The sequence below is a fragment of the Chiloscyllium plagiosum genome, unplaced genomic scaffold (assembly GCF_037043375.1).
Source record: "Chiloscyllium plagiosum isolate Xiang-an unplaced genomic scaffold, Cpla_swu_hap1 HiC_scaffold_14, whole genome shotgun sequence".
Classification (NCBI taxonomy): domain Eukaryota; kingdom Metazoa; phylum Chordata; class Chondrichthyes; order Orectolobiformes; family Hemiscylliidae; genus Chiloscyllium; species Chiloscyllium plagiosum.
In genome coordinates this window covers 11,601,832-11,625,117 of record NW_028270152.1, presented here as the reverse complement: position 1 = coordinate 11,625,117, position 23,286 = coordinate 11,601,832, and the positions used below count along the sequence as shown (strand labels likewise).

General features: G+C 44.8%; 1 protein-coding gene across 1 annotated transcript in view; it reads left to right on the top strand.

Annotated features, from left to right (window-relative positions):
• LOC122559238 (collagen alpha-1(VII) chain-like) overlaps window positions 1-23,286 on the top strand; it is a 247,948-nt gene that overhangs the window by 116,957 nt on the left and 107,705 nt on the right. Inside the window, exons 12-16 of the mRNA XM_087994572.1 lie at window positions 242-388; window positions 12,822-12,938; window positions 15,603-15,755; window positions 18,723-18,854; window positions 20,332-20,475. Coding sequence (XP_087850698.1) covers window positions 242-388; window positions 12,822-12,938; window positions 15,603-15,755; window positions 18,723-18,854; window positions 20,332-20,475 — 693 coding nt within the window. The remainder of the gene's footprint in view (window positions 1-241; window positions 389-12,821; window positions 12,939-15,602; window positions 15,756-18,722; window positions 18,855-20,331; window positions 20,476-23,286) is intronic.

The following is a 23,286-nucleotide window of genomic DNA, read 5'->3' as shown; positions in this document are numbered from 1 at the left end:
CCCAGCAAGTTACTCAGTTCAATGGTGATTACGGCTGGGTAACAGATGCTGGCCTTTGCAAAGATGTCCACACCCTGCCAAACAATAAAGAAATGGCCCTCCAAACTAGTCAGTTTGTCCTTCTTAAGATGGAAATAAATACTGGCCTTATCAGCGATGACCACACCTCTGAATTAATGAAAAAAAAAATAACACGTTGTATTTTTTGATTCTCCTTTGCTTTGTCTTTTTCTCCTTTTAGGAAGGGATGTCCTGACAGTCAGTCTGGAGCCATCTACTGAATCATACCATATCCAAGGTCTTTTGCCAAACACCGATTATACAATAACAATAGCCGCTTTATATGGAAGAATGGAGGGGCCTCCTGCAAATACCAGGGTGAAAACAGGTACCGTCATCAGTGGAATGAGGGGCGATATGCTCCAAACTCAACAACAACTGACATTTCTGTCGTGCTGGAGTTGGCAACGTTCCTCGGGTATATTCCTGGAGTTTTGATCACATGACCTCTGCCCTCCCCTACCCCTGCCATTCTGCCATTGGTTCCCTGACATGCCCGTAAGACTAAAAGATGTCGGAGCAGAAAGTAGGCCATTCGGCCCAATGAGTCTGCTCCACCAATCAATGAGACCATGGCTGATCTGATAATCCACTTTTCGGCCTTTTCCCCATGACCCTTGATTCCCCAAACTGATCAAAGACCTTATCTTGGCCTTGAACATAGTTAATGACCCAGCCTCGGGGCCGCCCATTGAGGTAAAGACTTTCATATCTTCACTCCCCTCCAGCTTTTTGGAAAGTGAGGAGATTCTCTGTTAGCTGCTTAGGCAATCCTTGACTGTCAGTCAGGCAGCTTTTATGTCTCTTCATCAATATTTCAATGATGATAAAAAAAGTAAAGTGGCATCCAAAATAAAAATTAAAACACACACATCATTTTAATATTGTGCCCATATTGACTATTGATCCCAGGTCCCTGGTGCTGGGAGGCAGCAGTGCTGACCAAGGTGCCACTGTGCCCTCCACCTGAGGCTCAGGCTAATGCTTTGGGGACATGGGTTAAAATCTCCATGATTTAGTTCATGAAGTAAACCTGGGGATTAATCTACAATTCCTGCCAGCCCTTGAGGTTTGCCAACCTTAATGCCACACCTTCCATGTCATGTAACAGCCCAAAGCATGGGCGTTGATGCCACGTAGGGTGGTGTGAGTGGGTGTCAATTGTTGGCCATTCCACCAAAGACATCAAACTGTTGCTATCTGGGGGTGGAAGTGGGGGTAGGGGAAGCTGGTTAAATGATAGAGTCACAGAGTCTGCAAATGGGATGTGAGCCAGGGTGGAATGAGGAGATTGGACAAGGGGAAGACCCGGGTGTGGCTGTGACGCTGCTCAAAGTTGAATAGTCTGGCAGCATTTACTGGAGAAGATGAGAGCGTGGTGTGCAGTGACTTGAGAGCAGGCAAAAGTGAGGACACAGATGCTGGAAATCAGAGTTTAGATTAGAGTGGTGCTGGAAAAGCACAGCAGGTCAGGCAGCATCCGAGGAGCAGGAAAATTGGTATTTCGGGCAAAAGCCCTCCCTCTGAAACTTTCCTATTCGTGCACCAATCCAGATGGTGTCTGCCTTCACTGTGTCCTCTGGTAACTTATTCCAAACACGTACCCCTGCCTGTGTGAAAAGGTGCCTCTCAAGTCGCTTTTAAATCTTTCCCCCTCACCTTAAATCTATGCCCTCTAGTTTTGAATTCCCCTACTCTGGAAAAAATACTTTGGTTATTCCCTCTCTCCAGGCCCCTCATGATTTTATAAACCTCTATAATTAGATTATTTACAGCGTGGAAACAGGCCCTTCGGCCCAACAAGTCCACACCGATCCGCCGAAGCATAACCCATGCAGACCCATTCTCCTACATTTACCCCTTCACCTAACACTATGGACAATTTAGCATGGCCAATTCACCTAACCTGCACATTTTTTGGATTGTGGGAGGAAATTCACGCAGACACAGGGAGAATGTGCAAACTCCACACAGACAGTTGCCCGAGGCAGGAATTGAACCCGGGTCTCTGGCGCTCTGAAGCAGCAGTGCTAACCACTGTGCTGCCCATTTTAAATTATCAATTAGATTAGATTCTCTCCAGTGTGGAAACAGGCCCTTCGGCCCAACAAGTCCACACCGCCCCTCCGAAGAGGAACCCATCCAAACCCGTTCCCCTACCCTATATTTACCCCTGACTAACACTATGGGCAATTTAGCATGGCCAATTTACCTGGCCTGCACATCTTTGGATTGTGGGAGGAAACCAGAGCACCCGGAGGAAACCCACACAGACAGAGGGAGAATGTACAAACTCCACACAGACAGGCAGGAACTGAACCCAGGACCCTGGTGTTGTGAGGCAGCAGTGCTAACCACTGTGCCACCGTGCCACCCTCAGCTGCCAATGCTCCAGGGAAAAAAGCCCCTGCCTATTCAGCCTCTCTGTACAGCTCAAAACCAACCCCAGTGAACATCCTTGTAAATCTTTTCTGCAACCTTTCACGTTTCACAACATCCTTTCAATAGGATGTTGAAAGGATGTTGTGAATAAATGAGTGAATAAAGTAAAATTAAAATTAAAGTAAAATATTACTGTATGGAATGAGCTGCCAGAGGAAGTGGTGGAGGCTGGTACAATTGCAATATTTAAAAGGCATTTGGATGGGTATATGAATAGGAAGGGTTTGGAGGGATATGGGCCGGGTGCTGGCAGGTGGGACTAGATTGGGTTGGGATATCTGGTCGGCATGGATGAGTTGGACCGAAGAGTCTGTTTCTATGTTGTACATCTCTATGACTCTATGACTCTATCACACCCCCACCATCCAAAGTTAAAAGTGAGCTTGGGTTCACAATATTGGACTAAATTCTGTGAGGGATCAGCCTCATAGTATACACGTCTCTTTTCAATATAACATTGACCATGATAGTTTCTCCTTGGTTCAGCTAGCCTGAGACAGCATGTGCCTCAGGCATTTCACTGTCTGTAACCAATTCATCCAAAGAACTTCCCCAGCTCTCGGGCACTCCATTTTCTTTCAAAGTAACCGCAAAAATGTTTTTTCTTTAACCTTTGCATGATTCCAGCTTATGAATCCCCGATGAGCACATCGTTCTCTGCCAAAAAGCATGGCTAGTGTTTCAGTGCAATTAAAGATCAGAAATCCAGATTAAAACATCAGTGCAGAACTTTACAAACCAAACAACAGCCATTATGTCTCTGGGTCAAGAGTTCATTCTGAGTGAAGACGGTAGAGAGTGCCCCCATGTGACTAAAAGACATGAAGTTAAAGCTTAGTGTGATTGATCTGCATGACCTTACTGCTGCTGCTTGGAGAGGTTTAGCTCAGTTGGCTGGATGGCTGGTTTCTGCTACTGTTACGAGATGGAGTAAGCATAAATTATACAAGAGAGATGGTTTGCACCTTAATAGGTTGGGGACCAGCATTCTGGCAGGCAGGTTTGCTACTGCAACACAGCTGCGTTTAAACTAAGTGGGGGGGGGGGGAGGGGGGAGGGGACAAACTGGATATTTAAGAAGGAAATTGAAGGGAATGTTAGAACAAGGGAAGTCAAGAAAGACAACTGTATCAATGAAGCAGAAAACTCAAAAAGGGATCATGCTGTAAGGTTGAGTGAAATAGGAGTTGATGGGAAGGGTGAGGGCAGTAACAAATTAAAAATACTATATGTGAATGCACGAAGCATTAGAAATAAGATGGATGAGCTTGAGGCTCTTTTGGAAATTGGCAGATACGATATTGTGGGGATAACTGAGACGTGGCTTCAAGTGGACAGGGCCTGGGAAATGAATATTCAAGGCTACACATGCTATCGTAAGGACAGACTGACGGGCAGAGGGGGTGGGGTGGCCATGTTGGTAAGGGATGATATTCAGTCCCTTGCACGGGGGGACCTAGAATCAGGGGATGTAGAGTCAGTATGGATAGAGCTGAGAAATTCTAAGGGAGTCCTCTTGGGAATTCCTCTTGGGAGTTATCTACAGGCCCCCAAACAGTAGTCTGGATGTCGGATGTAAGTTGAATCAGGAGCTGAAATTGGCCTGTCGCAAAGATGTTACCACAGTTGTTATGGGGGATTTCAACATGCAGGTAGACTGGGAGAATCAGGATGGTATTGGACCTCAAGAAAGAGACTTTGTGGAGTGCCTCAGAGATGGATTCTTAGAACAGCTGGTACTGGAGCCTACCAGGGAGAAGGCAATTCTGGATCTGGTATTGTGCAACAAACCAGAATTGATCAGGGACCTCGAAGTGAAGGAGCCATTGGGAAGTAGTGGCCATAATACAATAAGCTTCAATCTGCAATTTGAGAGGGAGAGGGTACAATCGGAAGTGACAATATTTCAGTTGAATAAAGGGAACTATGGAGCTATGAGGGAGGAGCTGGCCAAAGTTCAATGGTGCAATACCTTAGCAGGGATGACCGTGGAGGAACAATGGCAGATATTTCTGGGTATAAGCAGAAGATGCAGGATCAGTTCATTCCAAAAAGGAAGAAAGATCCTAGGAGGGAAGTTAAGAAACATATAAAGTTAAAAGAGAATAAGTATAACATAGCAACGATAAGTGGGAAAACAGAGGACTGGGAAGCTTTTAAAGAACAGCAGAGGATAACTAAGCAGGAAATACGCAGAGAAAAAATGAGGTATGAAGGTAAACTGGCCAAAAATTTAAAGGAGGATAGTAAAAGCTTTTTTAGGTATGTGAAAGGCAAAAAAATGGTTAAGACTAAAATTGGGCCCTTGAAGACAGAAACAGGGGAATATATTATGGGGAACAAAGAAATGGCAGAAGAGTTGAATTGGTACTTCAGATCTGTGTTCACTGGGGAAGACACAAGCAATCTCCCTGAGGTAACAGTGGCTGAAGGACCTGAACTGAAGGGAATTTATATTTGCCAGAAATTGGTGTTGGAGAGACTGTTAGGTCTGAAGGTTGATAAGTCTCCGGGGCCTGTTGGTCTACATCCCAGGGTACTGAAGGAGGTGGCTCGAGAAATCGTGGATGCATTGGTGATTATTTTCCAGAGTTCAATAGATTCGGGATCAGTTCCTGCGGATTGGAGGGTGGCTAATGTTGTACCACTTTTTAAGAAAGGTGGGAGAGAGAAAGCAGGAAATTATAGACCAGTTAGTCTGACCTCAGTAGTGGGAAAGGTGCTGGAGTCTATTATAAAGGATGAAATTACGACACATCTGGATAGTAGTAACAGGATAGGTCAGAGTCAGCATGGATTTATGAAGGGGAAATCATGTTTGACTAATCTTCTGGAATTCTTTGAGGATGTAACTCTGAAGATGGACGAGGGAGATCCAGTAGATGTAGTGTACCTGGACTTTCAGAAAGCTTTTGATAAAGTCCCACATAGGAGGTTAGTGAGCAAAATTAGGGCGCATGGTATTGGGGCAAAGTACTAACTTGGATTGAAAGTTGGTTGGCTGACAGGAAACGAAGAGTAGTGATAAATGGCTCTATTTCGGAATGACCAGTGGGGTACCGCAGGGATCAGTGCTGGGACCGCAGCTTTTTACAATATTTATTAATGATATAGAAGATGGTATTAGCAATAACATTAGCAAATTTGCTGATGATACTAAGCTGGGTGGCAGGGTGAAATGTGAGGAGGATGTTAGGAGATTACAGGGTGACCTGGACAGGTTAGGTGAGTGGTCAGATGCATGGCAGATGCAGTTTAATGTGGATAAATGTATGGTTATCCACTTTGGTGGCAAGAACAGGAAGGCAGATTACTACCTAAATGGAATCAATTTAGGTAAAGGGGCAGTACAAAGAGATCTGGGTGTTCTTGTACACCAGTCAATGAAGGTGAGCATGCAGGTACAGCAGGTCGTGAAGAAGGCTAATAGTATGCTGGCCTTCATAACAAGAGGGATTGAGTATAGAAGCAAAGTGGTTCTTCTGCAGCTGTACAGGACCGTGGTGAGACCACACCTCGAGTACTGTGTGCAGTTCTAGTCTCCAAATTTGAGGAAAGACATTTTGGCTATTGAGGGAGTGCAGCGTAGGTTCACGAGGTCAATTCCTGGAATGGCGGGATTACCTTACGCTGAAAGACTGGAGCAACTGGGCTTGTATACCCTTGAGTTTAGAAGACTGAGAGGGGATCTGATTGAGACATATAAGATTATTAAAGGATTGGACACTCTGGAGGCAGGAAACATGTTTCTGCTGATGGGTGAGTGCCGAACAGAGGACACAGTTTAAAAATACGGGGTAGACCATTTAGGACAGAGATGAGGAGAAAGCTCTTTACCCAGAGAGTGGTGGCTGTGTGGAATGCTCTGCCCCAGAGGACAGTGGAGGCCCAGTCTCTGGATTCATTTAAGAAAGAGTTGGATAGAGCTCTCAAGGATAGTGGAATCAAGGGTTATGGAGATAAGGCAGGAACAGGATACTGATTAAGGATGATCAGCCATGATCATATTGAATGGTGGTGCAGGCTCGAAGGGCAGAATGGCCTACACCTGCACCTATTGTCTATTCCTGCTTAGTTTAAACCAGCAACACAGAAAATATTTATCCCATGCAGTGAAAATTCGAGAGGCCAAGAACTATTTAAAGTAAGAATTAACAACTTTATTTCTTAAAGTATAACAGAGAATAATTAACTAGCAACTAATTACAACTCCTTTCACTAACCTGCCTTTTACTTTCCCTTCTATACTACTAATCCAATAAAAAACCCTAATTAAGATTTACCAACGTTCAACTTTTCAAAACCAGCCAGATGTTGAATCTTCTCGTTATGTCTTCCTCTGTCTTCTTTTCTTCTTCTTAGGGATTTCTGCTTCACAGGTTACTGATTTAATAAAGGTACCTTTAAGAGAGCTATTCTCTTGGCAGTCTGCAGATGCTGGTGGCTTGGCAGTTCTCCTCCCAACCATTCAATTTTCCCCATTTTATACCCCCAAAGCATCCGATTGTATCATTGGCTTTTAAGATTGTCAATATACCAAATTCAAACTTGATTGGAGTTGGTATTTTTTGGGGTATAATTTAAACTGATTGGCCTAATTCGAATTTGTTTTGTCGAGTCTAGGCAACCAGCTAATTGAGTTGTTCGACCAAATGTTACATTATATCTTGTTCAGAACACTTGGTGCTGTGTCAGGTCGTTCTGCTAGCTTTTAACTCTCTTAAAGGTACAGTACACCCACATCTTCATAACACTACAGGGTGATGCTCCCCATAGTCTCCTGGGCTCAACATTCAGTGAAATGTCTTCAGGTCATGGTTGCAACTCATTTTGATTTTTTTTTTGATTTCTCCAGTGTCTGCACAGAGTCACACAGGACGGAAACAGACTGTTCGGTCCAACCAGTTCATGCCGACCATGTTCCCAAACTAAACTAGTCCCACTTGGCCTGCACTTGGCCCATATCCCTCCAAACATTTCCTATTCATGAACTTATCCAAATATCTTTTGAATTTTGTAACTGTACCTACAGTCACCACTTCATTCCACACACAAACTACTCTCAACGTAAAAAAAACTGCCCCCACATCTTTTAAAAATCTTTCTCTTCTCACCTTAAAAATGTGCCCCCTTGTCTGAAATCTGCCACTGTAGGGAAAAGACACCTGCCAATCACCCTCATGCCCCTCATGATTTTATAAACTGCTATGAGGTCACCCCTCAACCTCCTATGCTTTGGTGAAAAGGTGCCAGCCAATCCAGCCTCTCCCCATAATTCAAGACCTTAATTCCTCGTGACATCTCGTAAATCTCTTCTGAACTCTCTCCAGCTTAATGATATCCTCCCTATAGCAGGGCAACCAGAACTGGACACAGTATTCCAGAAGAGGCCTCACCAACTCCAATACTCAAAAGATCTGAGCAATGAAGGCAAGCATGCTAAATGCCTTCTTAGCCAACCTATCTATACGTCTGCATCTTGTTTTTATTTCTGGCTCTGCTGAACCTTATTCTGCTGTTAGTAATGCCTTGTCATTGTGCTACAGCTCAGTCGGCTGGATGCCTGGTTTGTGATGTGGAGTAATGCCAAGAGTGTGGGTTCATTTCCTGCACTAACTGAGGTTGCTCTCCTTTGCAACCTCCCCCCCATACCTCAGGTGTGGTTACCTTTGGGTTGCCATGATGTGGAGGAGCCGGTGTTGGACTGGGGTGGACAAAGTTAAAAATCACATGACACCAGGTTAGAGTCCAACAGGTTTATTTGGAAGCACTAGCTGTTGGAGCTGCTCCTTCATCAGATGGTTGTGGAGTATGAGATCATATGACACATAATTTACAGCAAACGATTACAGTATTGTCCAGTGATATTGAACAAACCTGGATTGTTAAGTCTTTCACCTTTAAGAATGGATTGCAGGTTTCGTTTCGTTAATATGTAAATCCAAGAACTGGGATTTACATATTATTGAACCAAAACCTGCAACCCATTCTAAAAGATGAAAGACTTAACAATCCAGATTTGCTCAATATTTCATTTCAGTTGCATGATGCTGTAATCTGTTGCTATAAATTCTGCGTCAAATGATCCTGCTGCACAACTACCTGATGAAGGAGCAGCGCTCCGAAAGCTAGTGCTTCCAAGTAAACCTGTTGGGCTATAGCCTGGTGTTGTGTGAATTTTACCTTTTGGGTTAAACTACCACCAGTTGTCTGTCTTTAATGAGAGAGCAACTCAGTGGCCTGGTAGGACAGGGGTGATTTTCACTTGTAGATAGTCCTGGCAGGAAAGCTGCTAACAGGGTGTCTTACACCATCCTCATACAATTATCTGTAACAGTCCCTGTGTCGTTTTGTCATCCAAATGCATCTAGGTTGACTCACCTGTTACCCCCTACCTCTGAGTCCTTGTGAAGAGATTGCTATAGCTGATCAAATCGCCAAAATTCTGTCACTTTATTTTTGGTTGTTGATTGTTTTGGTCTTACAGAGGTCCTGCTGTGGACAAGCAGGTGCAGCAGGCGGTGGGGAAGGCAGTGGTGTGCTGTTCATGTCATTGGACTAGCAATCTGGAGTCCCAGACTAATGTTCTCAAAATACGAGTTTGACTTCCAGCCATCGTGTATAGAGAAAATTTGAATTCCATAAAAAGCTAGTCAAGCGGCAACCATATAATTGTGTTGCTTGTTGAAAAATTAATGCTTCGTTAGTATCCTTTACAGGAGGAAATCTGTTGCCCTTACTCTGGCCTCCATGTGACTACAGACATCCAGTACGTGACTGATTCTTAACTGCCCTTGGAACACTAGCGATGGGTAATGAATGCTGGCCTAGTGGTGCCCAAAAATCAATGAATAAATAAGATGGCATATTGACCCTCGTTGTAAGAGGATTTGAGTTCAGAATTAGGAATGTCTTAGTGCAGTTCCACAAAGTCTTGGTGAGACCACATCAAGTATTGTATGCAGTTTTGGCCTCCTTACCTATGAGAGGATATACTTACCACAGAGGGAATGCAATGGAGGTTCACTGGGAAGATGCATGGGATGACAGGTCTGTCATAGAGTCATAGATTCATAGAGATGTATAGCACAGAAACAAACCCTTCGGTCCAACTCGTTCATGCCAACCAGATATCCTAACCTAATCTAGTCCCATTTGCCAGCCTTTTAAATGCTATGATTGTACCAGCCTCCAGCACTTCTTCTGGCAGCTCATTCCATACACGCGCCACCCTCTGCGTGAAAAAGTTGCCCCTTAGTTCCCTTTGAAATCTTTCTCCTCTCACCCTAAATCTATGCCCTAAAGTTCTGGTCTTCCCACCCAAGGGAACAGACCTTGTCTATTTATCGTATCCATGCCCCTCATGATTTTGTAAACCTCAAATGGTCACCCCTCAGCCTCTGATGCTCCAGGGAAAACAGCCCCAGCCCATTCAGCCTCTTTCTATAGTTCAAATTCTCCAACCCTGGCAACATCCTTGTAAACTTTTTCTGAACCCTTTCAAATTTTACCACATCCTTCCAATGGGAAGGAGACCAGAGTTGCATGCAATACTCCAAAAGTGACCTAACCAATGTCCTGTACAGCTGCAACATGACCTCCCAACCCCTATACTCAATGCTCAATAAAGGAAAGCATACCAAATGTTTTTTTCACTATCCTATCTACCTGTGACTCTACTTTCAAGGAGCTATGAACCTGTATTCCAAGGTCTCTTTGCTCAGCAATGCTCCCCAGGACCTCACTATTAACTGTTCTTTAAGGTGACATTGGTTTAACTGTATTCACCGGAACATAAGAACTAGGAACAGGAGTAGGCCCGTAGAGCCTGCCCCGCCATTCAATAAGATCATGGCTGATCTTTTCATGGACTCGGCTCCACTTACCCACCCTCTCACCATAACTTTTAATTCCTTAACTGTTCAAAAATCTATCTTCGCCTGAAAAGCATTCGACTGTTACACTGGGCAGGAAATTCCACAGATTCCCAACCCTTTGGGTGAGGAAGTTCCTCCTCAACTCAGTCCGAAATCTGCTCCCCCTTATTTTGAGGCTATACCTAGAGTTTAGAAGGAAGAGTTTAGAGTTTAGAAGGAAGAATAGTGGATCTGATTGAAACACATAGTTTTCTAACAGGGCAAATTCATATTGCTCAAGATGTTGGTGAGTCCTCTTCTGGATTTACTGTGTCCAGTTCTGGTCGCCCTGTTATAGGAAGGATATTATTAAGCTGAAGAGGATTCAGAGGATGTTGCCAGGAATAGAGGGTTTGAGTTAAGGGAAGAGGCTGGATAGGCTGAGACTTTTTTCACTGGAGCTTAGGAGGTTGGGGGGTGACCTTATAGAGGTTTATAAAGTTATGAGGGCATAGACAAGGTGAATAGCAGGTGTGTTTTCCTTCGGGTGGGGGATTTTAAGACTAGGGGACATATTTTTAAGAAAGATTAAAAAGGACATGAGGGGCATTATTTTAAACAGAGTGGTTTATATGAGGAATGAACTTGCAGAAGAGTTGATGGATGCAGGTACAGTTACAATGTTTAAAAGATATTTGGCTAAGTACATGTATAAGAAATCTTGGGGACAATTGCAGGCAGGTTAGGATAGTTTTGTTTGGGAACATGGTCGGCATGAATGACTCTACAACTGTATGGATGGACAGGCGAGATGCAGGGAGGATATTTCTCCTCCTGGGGATTCCAGAATGGGGCATAGTTGCAGACTATGGGTAGGTCATTCAGGATTGAGATGAGGAAAAATGTCTTCATTCAAAGAATAATGAACCTTTGGAATTCTCTATCACAGAATGTTGTGGGGATCATCACTGAAGATCTTTAGATTTCAAACTCAGAAGTCACATGGCACCAGGAATAGGCCCTTCGGCCCTTTAAGCCTACTCCATCATTTATTATGATTATGGCTGATCCTGTATCTCAATGGCATTTTCTCCCTCACTCCCCATAACTCTCAATGGCTTTGGAATCTAAAAGGTAGCCATGATGTGGAGGTGATGGTGTTGGACTGGGGAGAGCAAAGTCAGAAGTCACATAACACCAGCTTATAGTCCAACAGCTTGTGATTTCAAGTAAACCTGTTGAACTATAACCCGGTGTCGTGTGACTTTTGACTTTGCTCACCTCAGTCCAACACCGGCACCTCCACATTATTGCTACGATTTAGATTCCTAAGGCATTGAGAGTTGTGGGAAGATTGGGGGAAAATGCCATTGAGATACAGGATCGGCCATGATCTATTAAATGATGGAGAAGGCTTAAAGGGCCTACTCCCCCTGGTTTCTCTGTTTATGACTTTCTGCCTGCACTTTGCAACTTTGTATGTCCATGTGCTACTTCCTGTGTAGCCATGCGCCCATTGCACAGCCAATGTTTGCTCATCTGCGGTTTTCCAGAAGTAAAGAAAATGCAGTGCCTGTGTTGCATTATTCCTGATGAAGGGCTTTTGCCCAAAATGTTGATTTTCCTGCTCCTTGGATGCTGCCTGGCCTGCTGTGCTTTTCCAGCACTACACTCTACACTGTATTGTATGTATGTCCAGTGAGTCGTATACACCTTCTGTGATGTTCCCCAGGAAAGCACCCTCCCTGCTCACCCATAAATGGTGGAACGCGGCCCTTTCATTGATCTTAGGGATTGCCTATCGATGGTCCTTAGGCCAATGGAATCCTGTACAACAGAAGTGAAGGGAATGTGGAGTAGGTTTGATCAATGGGAATTCTTGGCGGTCAGTAAATGGGATGGGTTTGAGCTGTTAGAATTCTGTAAAAGCAAACAGAATTTATCTTTTCTCATTGGTGCGTAGGATGGGAATGCTTCTGGCAAAACCAACAGTTAGTACACAGCCCTGGCTGTCCTTGAGAAGTCATGATTTGGAGATGCTGGTGTTGGACTGGGGTGTAAAAAGTTAAAAATCACACAACAGCAGGTTATAGTACAACAGAGCTCTGAAAGCTAGTGCTTCCAATTAAACCTGTTGGACTATAACCTGGTGTTGTGTGATTATTAACTTTGTACGTCCTTGAGAAGGTGATGGTGAGCTGCCTTCTTGAACTACTACAGTCTGTTCAGTGAGGTCACAGTCTCACAGGGAGGGAGTTCCAGGATTTTAACATCAGCTTTGAGTTTGAGCCATTGGAATTTCACACTGTTGAACTGGATAAAGATAGCTGTTGTTGTTAGCTTATTATACAAGGACTATGGGTTACAATGTCATGGGAGCTTAGACACCGGGTGGCCAAGCGTTCCTTGGGCTTTGCTGTGTTTTTATGTTCCACATTAACAGTTTCTTCTGTCTTTGCTCAGATGTGGCAGGAGGCCTGGTCTTAAGGACAGTTGCGATTAGTCCGACTGCTATTCGTGTGACCTGGAACCTCCAACATGATGCCAGCAGCTACAGGATTGAGTGGAGGAAGGCTGCAGGTAAAAAAACCTTTCGGACTGAGGTCCTGGCGATAATAGAGAAGAAAGGTTTCTGTATAGAGGAGGGGAGAGTTATACATCACAACACCCAGGCAGACAGGAGGTGACAGTGGTTTAGCGATAATGTAACCACAGATGAATGCTCTGGGGTAAGGGTTCAAAACCTGCCATGGGTGATGGTGAAATTGAAACTCAATCCTATAAATGATTTGGAATTGTAAGAATATTAGGGGAAAATCTATCTGGTTCACTAACATACTTCAGGGAAGGAAATTACTATCCTTACCTGGTCTGACCTACATGTGGCTCCTGATCCATAGCAATATGATTGATACTTAACTACTCTCTGGGTAATGAATGCTGGCTGAGCCAGCAATGCCACAAAACATGAGCAAATAAAGAAAACTGTCTATATTTAATGGTACAACCTGATTAATTTATGTTCTTCATTCTCATTTTTACTGGCAGCAGCCAGCCAAGCTGAATGGTGGGTAGCTGACTAGTGTCTTTGCAGCAACAGAGGTAGATGGTCGCTCAGTGGTTAGCACTGCTGCCTCATGGTGCCAGGGTCCCAGGTTCGATTCTAGCCTCAGGCAACTGTCTGTGTGGAATTTGCACACTCTCCCTGTGTCTTTGTGGGTTTCCTCCCACAATTCAAAGATAATGTAGGGAGGGTGGTTTGGCTGTGGGAAATGCAGGGATAGGGTAGGACCGCCTTCAGAGGTTTGGTGTGGACTCGAATGGCCTGCTTCCACACTGTAGGGATTCTACTGGGGTAGTGACATCCATGACTGACTGCAGTCATTGGTGATTGTGAGCAGTTCAGACACATTGGGTAGAGGGGTGTGCAAAGGGCGGCTGAGCTGTGAGAGAATGGTTTTGCTTCTTCTAGACCACAGGCTGTGCAATAAAGACATTTCCCCAATAGACTCAGCCCCTCAATCCTCCCTTCACCCCTCTGGGCTTTGTATGGCCCAGGTGGAGTTTCGGAACTTCTTTAGAACATTCTATTGACCAACTTTCTTCTGAGCGGGTGTCACTGAAACAAGTAACAATTCGTCTCTAAGCCTGTTGGAACTCAAGACAACATTCCTTATGGATAGAGTTCATCAACACCTCAGTCACATAGCTCACTCTATCCTCACAGTACAGCCTTGTAGGTATTTCCTAATATCCCTGCCCAGCAATGTTATTACACACCTCTGAAGCAGGTGAGACTTGAACCTAGGCCTCCTGGTTCAGGGACATTACCACTGCACCACAAGAGCTCTAAATTGTAGGACTGCTTTCTCATTAGAGAGACAGACCTGGTGGTGGTTTATCCTGAGGGTCAGCATGCCTCAGGCGAGGGGAGAGGATGAGAAGGAGGGTCTTTTCCGGTAACCTCAGCCAGTGCTGACCAACCTCGGTACCACTTTTCACTTCCTCTGTCACTGAGTTAATCAATTAAACCCAGCCAGCAACTTAACTCTTGCTACGCTAACACTGAGGGTTTAAATTTAATGTGTGGGGATTTGTTAGCTCAGTCGCCTGGCTGGCTTGTTCGCAAGAAACCAAAAGTTTGGGAGAAAGTGAGGACTGCAGGTGCTGGAGAGTCAGAGTCGAAAAGTATGGTGCTGGAAAAGCAGGTCAGGCAGCATCCGAGGAGCAGAAGCATCGATGTTTCGGGTATAAACCCTTCATCAGGCATCCCTCATGAAGGGTTTATGTCTGAAACGTCAACTCTCCTGCAGCTTAGACAGAGCCCGACTGGCTGTGCTTTTCCAGCACCATACTTTTCGGCAACAACAGATTGGATTCAATTCCTCCACTGGATCAGGTTACCATGAAGGACCTGCCTTCTCAATTGTGCCCCTTGCCAGAGCTGTGGTGACCCTCCGGTTAAACTCACCAGTTCTCACTCTAATGGCATAGTGGCAACTTCAGCTTTTGAGTTGGTCGAATGAATAAGGGTTGCCTGACTCCAATGTTACGGGCAGTGCCAACAAAAGATTGTGGGTTTGAGTCCTGCTGAGATTATCAACACATTTAACACATGACTCTCACCAGCTGTGGAAGTGTTTGCAAACGAGGTAAATGCTACCATGCAGATAGTCATGTTCACACACTGGCCTGTCCTTTGGCCGGTGTCCTGCTATTTGGAATCCTGGCTCAACACTGACTGAGCAAATGTTTTATCACACCAACACCTCTTGTTCCAATCTGTGCAACATTTCCAAGGGGCGGCACAGTGGTTCATTGGTTAGCACTGCTGTGTCAGGGACCCAGGTTCGATCCCAACCTCGGGCAACTGTCTGTGGAGTTTGTATATTCGCCCCTTGTCTGCGTGGGTTTCCTCTGGGTGCTCCGGTTTCTACCCACAATGCAAATATGTGCAGATCAGGTGAATTGGCCAAGCTAAATTGCCCATAGTGTTCAGGGATGTTTAGGTTAGCTGCATTAGTCAGGGGTAAATGTAGAGCAATAGGGTTTGGGTGGGTTACTTTTCGGATGTTTGGTGTGGACTTGTTGGGCCAAATGGCCTGTTCCCATACTGTAGGAATTCTTTGATTCTATGATAAGTGATAATATGAACTATGACTTTGGTATCTGAAATGTTGGATGTAACTCCCTTTCAGAAACCGTAGATCAAAAACTGACAAAAGTTATTTTTGCTTTCCACAGAGGAACAGATGCAATCTCGCAAAGCTGTGCTATCTGCCACCACCAACAACTATGACATTATCAACCTCTCTCCTGGTACTGAATATGCCATCACACTCTACACGCTGTATAATGGCAGGGAAGTCGCAACACCAGCCACCATGTCAAAGACAGGTACATCCAAAAGGAGCTGCTTAGAAACACTTTGATCGGGTAGCAAATGGACTGTGGTAGAATGATTGCCATCGAGAATGCACCCGTTACTGGTGATTGACAGTTAACTGCTGGGTACTGTGTAAATTTGCTTACATGTTGATTTTCCCCATAAATCTGTATTTATGACTAATTGTCCTAATGAACGCAAAACAAAAAGCTTTGACAAAATATGCCTTTTTCAGCAATACTCCAATTGAAAACAATAAATTGAAGAAAACTCCGGAATTGTAAGCTAGTCTCAGTAAAACAAAAACAGGAATTGCTGGAAAACCTCAGCAGCTCTGACAGCAGCTGTGGAGAGGAATGAGAGTTAACATTTGGGCTTGGGTGACCCTTCCTCAGTAAATGTCATAGAGGTTTACATCCTTTGGCCGAACTTGTCTACGCCGCTCACTTTTCACAGCTAATCCAGTCTCATTTGCCTATGTTTGGTCCATATCCCTCTATGTGACCATGAAACTAGCATCACCCTCAAAAGGCAATTAGGGATGGACATTAAATGCTGGCCTTAAAGCGATACTCACATTTCAGAATAGAATAGTAATGGAGAGCAGTTACCTGTAGTGCTCTGTCTTCACAAAGCAGGAGTGAACACACCTCGAAAACCATTGCCTCATACTTCTGAATTCACTCATGAGTTTGTAGACATGAGTTAGACTGAAGAGCAGGGCCCAGGGCGGGGAGCTTATATCAGAGCCCAATAACTGAAGCCCAGGCATTTGGGGTGGGGCAGGGGTCCACTGTGTTTGGGTCAGGGCTTGGACTCCATGGGTGTGGTGCTAAACCAGAGCCTCCATTTCTGTCTCTTCCCATATTGAAGATTCCTCGTAATCCCTGGAAAAAGGAGTTCTCCCCTCTTACAACGACAGGCACTTCGGCCTCCCCCTTCCTTCCTGTGAGGGGCTACCCTCTCTCTCAACAACACACAACAGCAACATCTAACATGAGGTACGGGGTGGGGAGAGGGGGGAGAAATGGATGGTCCTGAACCTCTTAGCCCTGAGAAATCAGGCAGAAGCAGAGCCCTGACTTAACACTAATGTGTCCGTTGTTCTGTCACTGGGCGGACTCTCTCCAGTTGTGAGGTTGCATGACTAAAAGACGCAGATTCGATTGGCCGAAGAGCCTTTTCTGTGCTGAATGAATCTCTGACTCTGTGATAGAAGAAGCTGGTGAGGGGGCCCGACCGGGGAAAACAGAATGGAGCCACACGTGTAAGGCAGGTGGATTGGTTTAATAGAGGAGGCTTCCTTCCATCTAGTGGCTTCATCTCCCAAAAAAAAGGCCGGGGTGGGGGGGGGAGGGGAGTGGGCAAGGACTGCGTGACACGTGGGTGATCCTGAGCAGTTTTCCCTTTCGAAAGCAGGGGGCCTGACCTTTAAGGGCCCCTTAGAAATTCTAGTTCAGACCTGTCCCTCTGAGGGACCCTCCATGTTGATGCAAGTCTCGAGATGGGACAGCCAGCTTTTCAGAAGGTCAGTGTGGGCTTGGTGGACTGAATAGCCTGCTTCCACACTGTAGGGACTTTATGATTCTATATATAAAAAGACACATTTGGATCAGTGTTCAGTCTTCACATGGAATACATGGGTAGGTGGTATTATCACTGGGCTAGTAATCCAGGCTTATGATATGGGACGTGGGTTTGAATCCATTCACAGCAGATAATGGAAACTGAATTCAATAGAAAGCTAACCTAATAGTGACCATGTTGATTGCTGCAAAACTCCATATGGTTCACTAATGCTTTCCAGGGAAGGAAATCTACTGTCCTTACTTGGTCTGACCTTCATATGACTCCAGACTCTTAACTGGTCTCTGGACCATTAGGGATGGGCCATAAATTCTGGTCTACAAATGGCACCTGTGCCCCATGAATGAATTTGAATAAGTATACCCCATGGATATTATTAAGCTGGAGAGGGTTCAGAAACTATATTGTTGGGAATGGAGGGTCCTGCTTATAAGGAGAGGCTGGAGAGACTGGGAGATTTTTCACTGGAGCGTAGGAAGGTGAGGGGAGACATTACCGAGGTTAATAAAATCATGAGGGGCATAGAAAAGGTGAATACGCTCCCTCACCACCAGACGCCTGGAGGAAGAACGCCTCATCTTCCGCCTCAGAACACTTCAACCCCAGGGCATCAATGTGGACTTCAACAGTTTCCTTATTTCCCCTTCCCCCACCTCACCCTAGTTTCAAACTTCCAGCTCAGCACTGTCCCCATGACTTGTCCGGACCTGTCCTACCTGCCTATCTCCTTTTCTACCTATCCACTCCACCCTCTCCTCCCTGACCTATCACCTTCATCCCCTCCCCCACTCACCCATTGTACTCTATGCTACTTTCTCCCCACCCCACCCTCCTCTAGCTTATCTCTCCACGCTTCAGGCTCACTGCCTTTATTCCTGATGAAGGGCTTTTGCGCGAAACGTCGATTTCGCTGCTCCTTGGATGCTGCCTGAATTGCTGTGCTCTTCCAGTACCATTAATCTAGAAAAGGTGAACGGCAGGTGTCTTTTTCCGAGAGTGGAAGATTTCAAGACTAGGGAGCATAATTGAAGGTGAAAGGGGAAAGATTTAAAACAGACATTAGGGGCAATTTTTATTTTAAACACAGTGTGTGTGCAATGAACTTCCAGAGGAAATGGTGAATGCAGGTACGGTTAAAGCATATAAAAGACATTTGGATAAATCCATAAATAGGAAAGATTTGGAGGGATATAGGCCAAGCACAGGCAGGTGGGACTAGTTTAGTTTGAGATTATGATTGGCATGGACTGGTTGGACCAAAGGGTCTGGTTCCATGCTGTATGACTCTGTAACATTGAGATGATTACACAGTGACCAGGTGCTTGTTAGGAGAGGGAGTGATGGTAACTACTGCTTTTGTCTTATCATTTTTCTTTCTATTTTATAATTAGTGGAAAAGGAAATCCCGTTGGGCACCGTGGCAAATCTGAGAGCAGTGGATACAACAGGAGGCCGGATTCGGATCAGCTGGACTGCAATACCAGGAGCAACAGCTTATAAAATTGTCTGGAGAGATCAAACAGGTATGTTTCGAGGGTATCATACATAAAACTACAACTGCACCACAGCCAACATAATATTGCATCAACAAAATAACCCTGTCTGAGTTGCCCCTCACTGAATCCCCCACTAGCAACATCTGGGGCAGGCTTACCATTGACCAGAAACTGAACTAAACCAGCCGTGTAAATGCTGTGGCTACAAGAGCAGGTCAGAGGTTAGAAATCCTGCAGTAAGTAACTTGTCGCCTGAAATAACTGCACCAAGGCCAGTATCCCATCACCAAGTCACCCTTTATTCACTTGTACACTGTACACTGACTGTGGCCAGCCAGTTCAGAGTCAGTCCTCAGCTGAGGAGATTCTCATCTCCTGGTTTTTTTAAAAATGTTTTTTTGTTTCCCTCCCACACTACAGCAGTAGTGCTCATATTCATCAGCACTTATGTTTGGGTGTGTGCAGGTGCAACACATAGGGAAAAGCACCAACTTAAAATAACTTTATTAACATTCTAGAAAAGACACCCATGTGCCCAATCCCCTGGTTATATTTGTCAGCTAGGGCATTCCTGATTGGCCCAGGTTAACAACCCCTGTCAAGGATCTCATAATTAACAAGATCCACCTGGCTCCAATCACTACACCTCCTGACTCCCCAAAGCCTGTCCACCATCTACAAGGCGGAAGTCAGGAGTGGGATGGAATACTCCCCACTTGCCTGGATGAGTGCAGCTCCAACAACACTCAAGCAGCTCAACACCATCCAGGATAGAGCAGCCCACTTGATTTGCATCTCATCCAATACCTTCAACATTTACTGCCTTCACCATTATCACCCAGTATTAGCAATGTGTACCATCTACAAGATGCACATTGCAGTAACTCACCAAGGCTCCTTTGACCTTTATTAGCTAGAAGGACAAGGGTAGCAGATAGATGGGAACCAGCAATTCATACAGATTTAACACAAGTCGCTTGCCTGTGTGCTCCAGCCCTCTAAAGCCCAGGATCCACAATGTTTTGTTCGTCACTTCCTCAACCTGCCCTCCCACCAGCAAAGATTTTGGGGAGTATGTACAAATGGTACATGTTCTTCTAAATGTCTCTGATCCTGCACCTGTCTCTGAATCATACCTGTTTTTTTTAATGAAAGCAAAATATGCTGGAAATCTGTAACAAACATAAAGTGCTGTAGAACCTCAGCATCTTTGGCAGCAGCTGAGAAGAGAGAAACAAAGTTAGCATTTCCAGTCTTCAAGGCTTTACAGAGCTGAACTTCTTTTGTTCTTATTTATCCAGTCAACATGTATCACTTTACACATCTCTGCCTTAACCTTCGTCTGTCACATCCTGCATCTTCCGAAGGTACACACTGTCCATCTCATAGTTGATGGTCGTTCCAGGTTTTGTGTGCCCTGATCATTTTGAAATTGTGCCCAAATATAACCTAGTCCTTACATATAACTTGGTCTTTACATTTAACCTGGTCTTTTCCTGCTCAGGATATGAGGTAACCAGAATTGTGTCACATGACACAACAATATTTGACATTGACCGAGTGCAACAAGGGGGAACCTATTACATTAACGTGTCGCCACTTTCTGGAGGCAGAGAAGGAAATCCTGTCAGCATTGTGGTTCAAGCAGGTAAGCGATGGATTGAAACTGTGTTAACACTGAGCTTGCTCTTCTTAAGCGTGCTTGGGCAAATAACATTCAGGCTAGGCAACTTTCATTTCCAACAAGAGGGAATCTAACCATCACACCTTTACATTCAATCCATCACTGGATCCCCCAGTACCAACACCCCAGGGTTACCATTGACCAGAAATAGAATAGCCCTATTGGCCACAAACGCTGGTCAGAGGTTAGGAATCCTATGGCAAGTAACTCACCACCTGTCTCCCCAAATCTGTCCACCATCTACAAGACACAATTCAGGAGTGTGATGGAATGCTCCCCAATTGCCTGGATGGGTCCAGCTCCAACAACACTCAAGAAGCTTGATTGTCAAACCATCTAGCACATTCAACATTCACTCCATCCATCAGGTTAGCAACAGTTTGGTACCAAACTGCAGCAACTCACCAAAGATCTTTAGACAGCGCCTTCCAAACCCATGGCCAATTCCATCCAGTAGGACAAGGACAGCAGGTACTTAGGAACACCACCGCTTACAGGTTCCTCTCTAAGTCACCCACCATCCTGACTTGAAAATATGTCACCATTCCTTCCCTTGTTGTTCAATCAAAATCCTGGAATTCCTTCCTGAATAGCATTGTGGGGTACAAATGGATTGCAGTGATTCAAGAAGGCAGCTCACCACCACCTTCTGAAGGATAATTAGGGATGAATACTGGCCAGCTAACAATGCCTACATCCCGTGAATGAAAAAATCATCCAAGTTGATCTCTTTGTATTTCCATTGCTTCTTGTAGTTGGGGAATCAGGATTATAATGTAGTCTTTTTATCTTGAGTAAGGCCAGGTTGCTCTGTCAGAGAAGGAGGGTTTGGCCTTGAGCCCTTGCGTGATTCCCTCAGCTGTTTGTCTTACAGCCATTAATAAAATGACTACTACGTCTGAGGATGTCTGAACTAAACAGGAAATTACAGAAATGGAGCAGCATTTGCCAAGACGATTGAAGTGCATCTTCCTTATTTCACAATGAAACCCTATAGATGCTCAACATTAGTAGCAGCAGTGTGTACTATCTACAAGATGCACTGCAGAAATTCACCAAAGATCCTCAGACAGCACCCATGGCCCTTCCATCGAGAAGGACAAGGGTAGAGTTAGGTCACATGGGATTCAGGGTGAGCTTGCCAATTGGATACATAATTGGCTTAATGGTAGGAGACAGAGAGTGGTGGTGGAGGGTTGCTTTTTGAACTGGAGACCTATCACTAGCAGTATTCCACAGGGATCAGTGCTGGTTTAGTTTGCCATTTAAATAAATGGATGAGAATGTAGTAAGCTTGCAGGTGATACCAAAATTGGTGGTATAGTAGACAGTGAAGAAGATTTTCCAAGATTACAAAGAGATCGTGATCAAATGGGGGTCAATGGGCTGAAGAATGGCAGATGGAGTTCAATCTGGATAAATGCAAGAAATTGCATTTTGGGCTTACACAGTTAATGGTAGGGACCTGGGTAGTGTTGAAGAACAGAGGGACGTAGGGGGTTCAGGTACATAATTCTTTGAAGTTTGCGTTGCATATAGAGAGGGTAGTTAAGAAGGCGTTTAGTACGCTTGCTTTCATTGCTCAGTCCTTTGAGTGTAGGAGTTGGAAAGTCATGTTGAGGTTGTACAGAACATTGGTGAGGCCGCTTCTGGAATTCTGTGGAGTACTGGGTCGCCACATAATAGAAAGGATATTACTAAGCTGGAAAGGGTTCAGAACAGATTTCCCAGGATGTTGTCGGGTATTGAGTTATAAAGAAAGGCCGGATAGGCTGGGACTTTTCTCACTGAATCATGGGAGGTTGAGAGAAGTTCATAAAACATGAGAGGTATTGATAGAGTTAATGGTAGTTGTCGTTGCCCTAAGATGAGGGATTTCATGATTCGGGGCACATTTTTAAGGTGAGAGGAGAGAGATTTAAAAAAGACATGCGAGGCAAATTGTTTTACAGATTGTGGTTCGTATGTGGACTGAACTTCCTGAGGAACTGCTGAATGTGTGTACAATTACAATGTTTAAAAGACATTTGGATAGGTACGTGAATAGGAAAGGTTTGGAGGGATATGGGCCAAACACAGGCAGGTGGGACCAGTTTAGATTGGGATTATGGTCGGCATGGACTGGTTAGACCAAAGGGTCTGTTTCCGTGCTGTATGACTGTATGGCAGCAGATACATGGGAACACCACCACTTTCAAATTTCCCACCAAACCACACACCATCCTGACTTGGAAATATATCACCATTCCTTGACTGTCACTTGGTCAAAATCCTGGAATTCCCTCCCTAAGGGCATTGTGGGTCAATCTAGAGCACGTGGACTGCAGTGGTTCAAGAAGGCAACTTACCTCTACCTTCTCAAGGGCCAACTTGGGACGGGCAAAAGTAATGCCCACAAATGAATTTAAAAAATGCCATTGGGGTCTGCCAGTACCCCTCCGCAATTAGAAACATCCGTGTTTCTTTCTGACTGGCAGTTGTGGTGTCTACGGGAGACAGTCCATGTCTCTTTGTATCTCTCCATAAGGGACATGGTTTCACTTTGACCAGTGTTACTGCCCCTCCTCAAACATGTCACCTTCCCTTTGTCTGTGTATTCAGCTGTGAAATAACACACTGTGAGGTGATGGGCAGGTTTGATGTTTTCTGAATCCCTGCACAGCGGCCAGAGTACTGGGAGTAAATAGCCATCGCTCTGAGGGGATTCCCCCGTAGGAGTGTGAGCTCTGACCCATTTGCTCTGTCTTCCCCAGTGGGCAGAATGTTGTCAAGGTG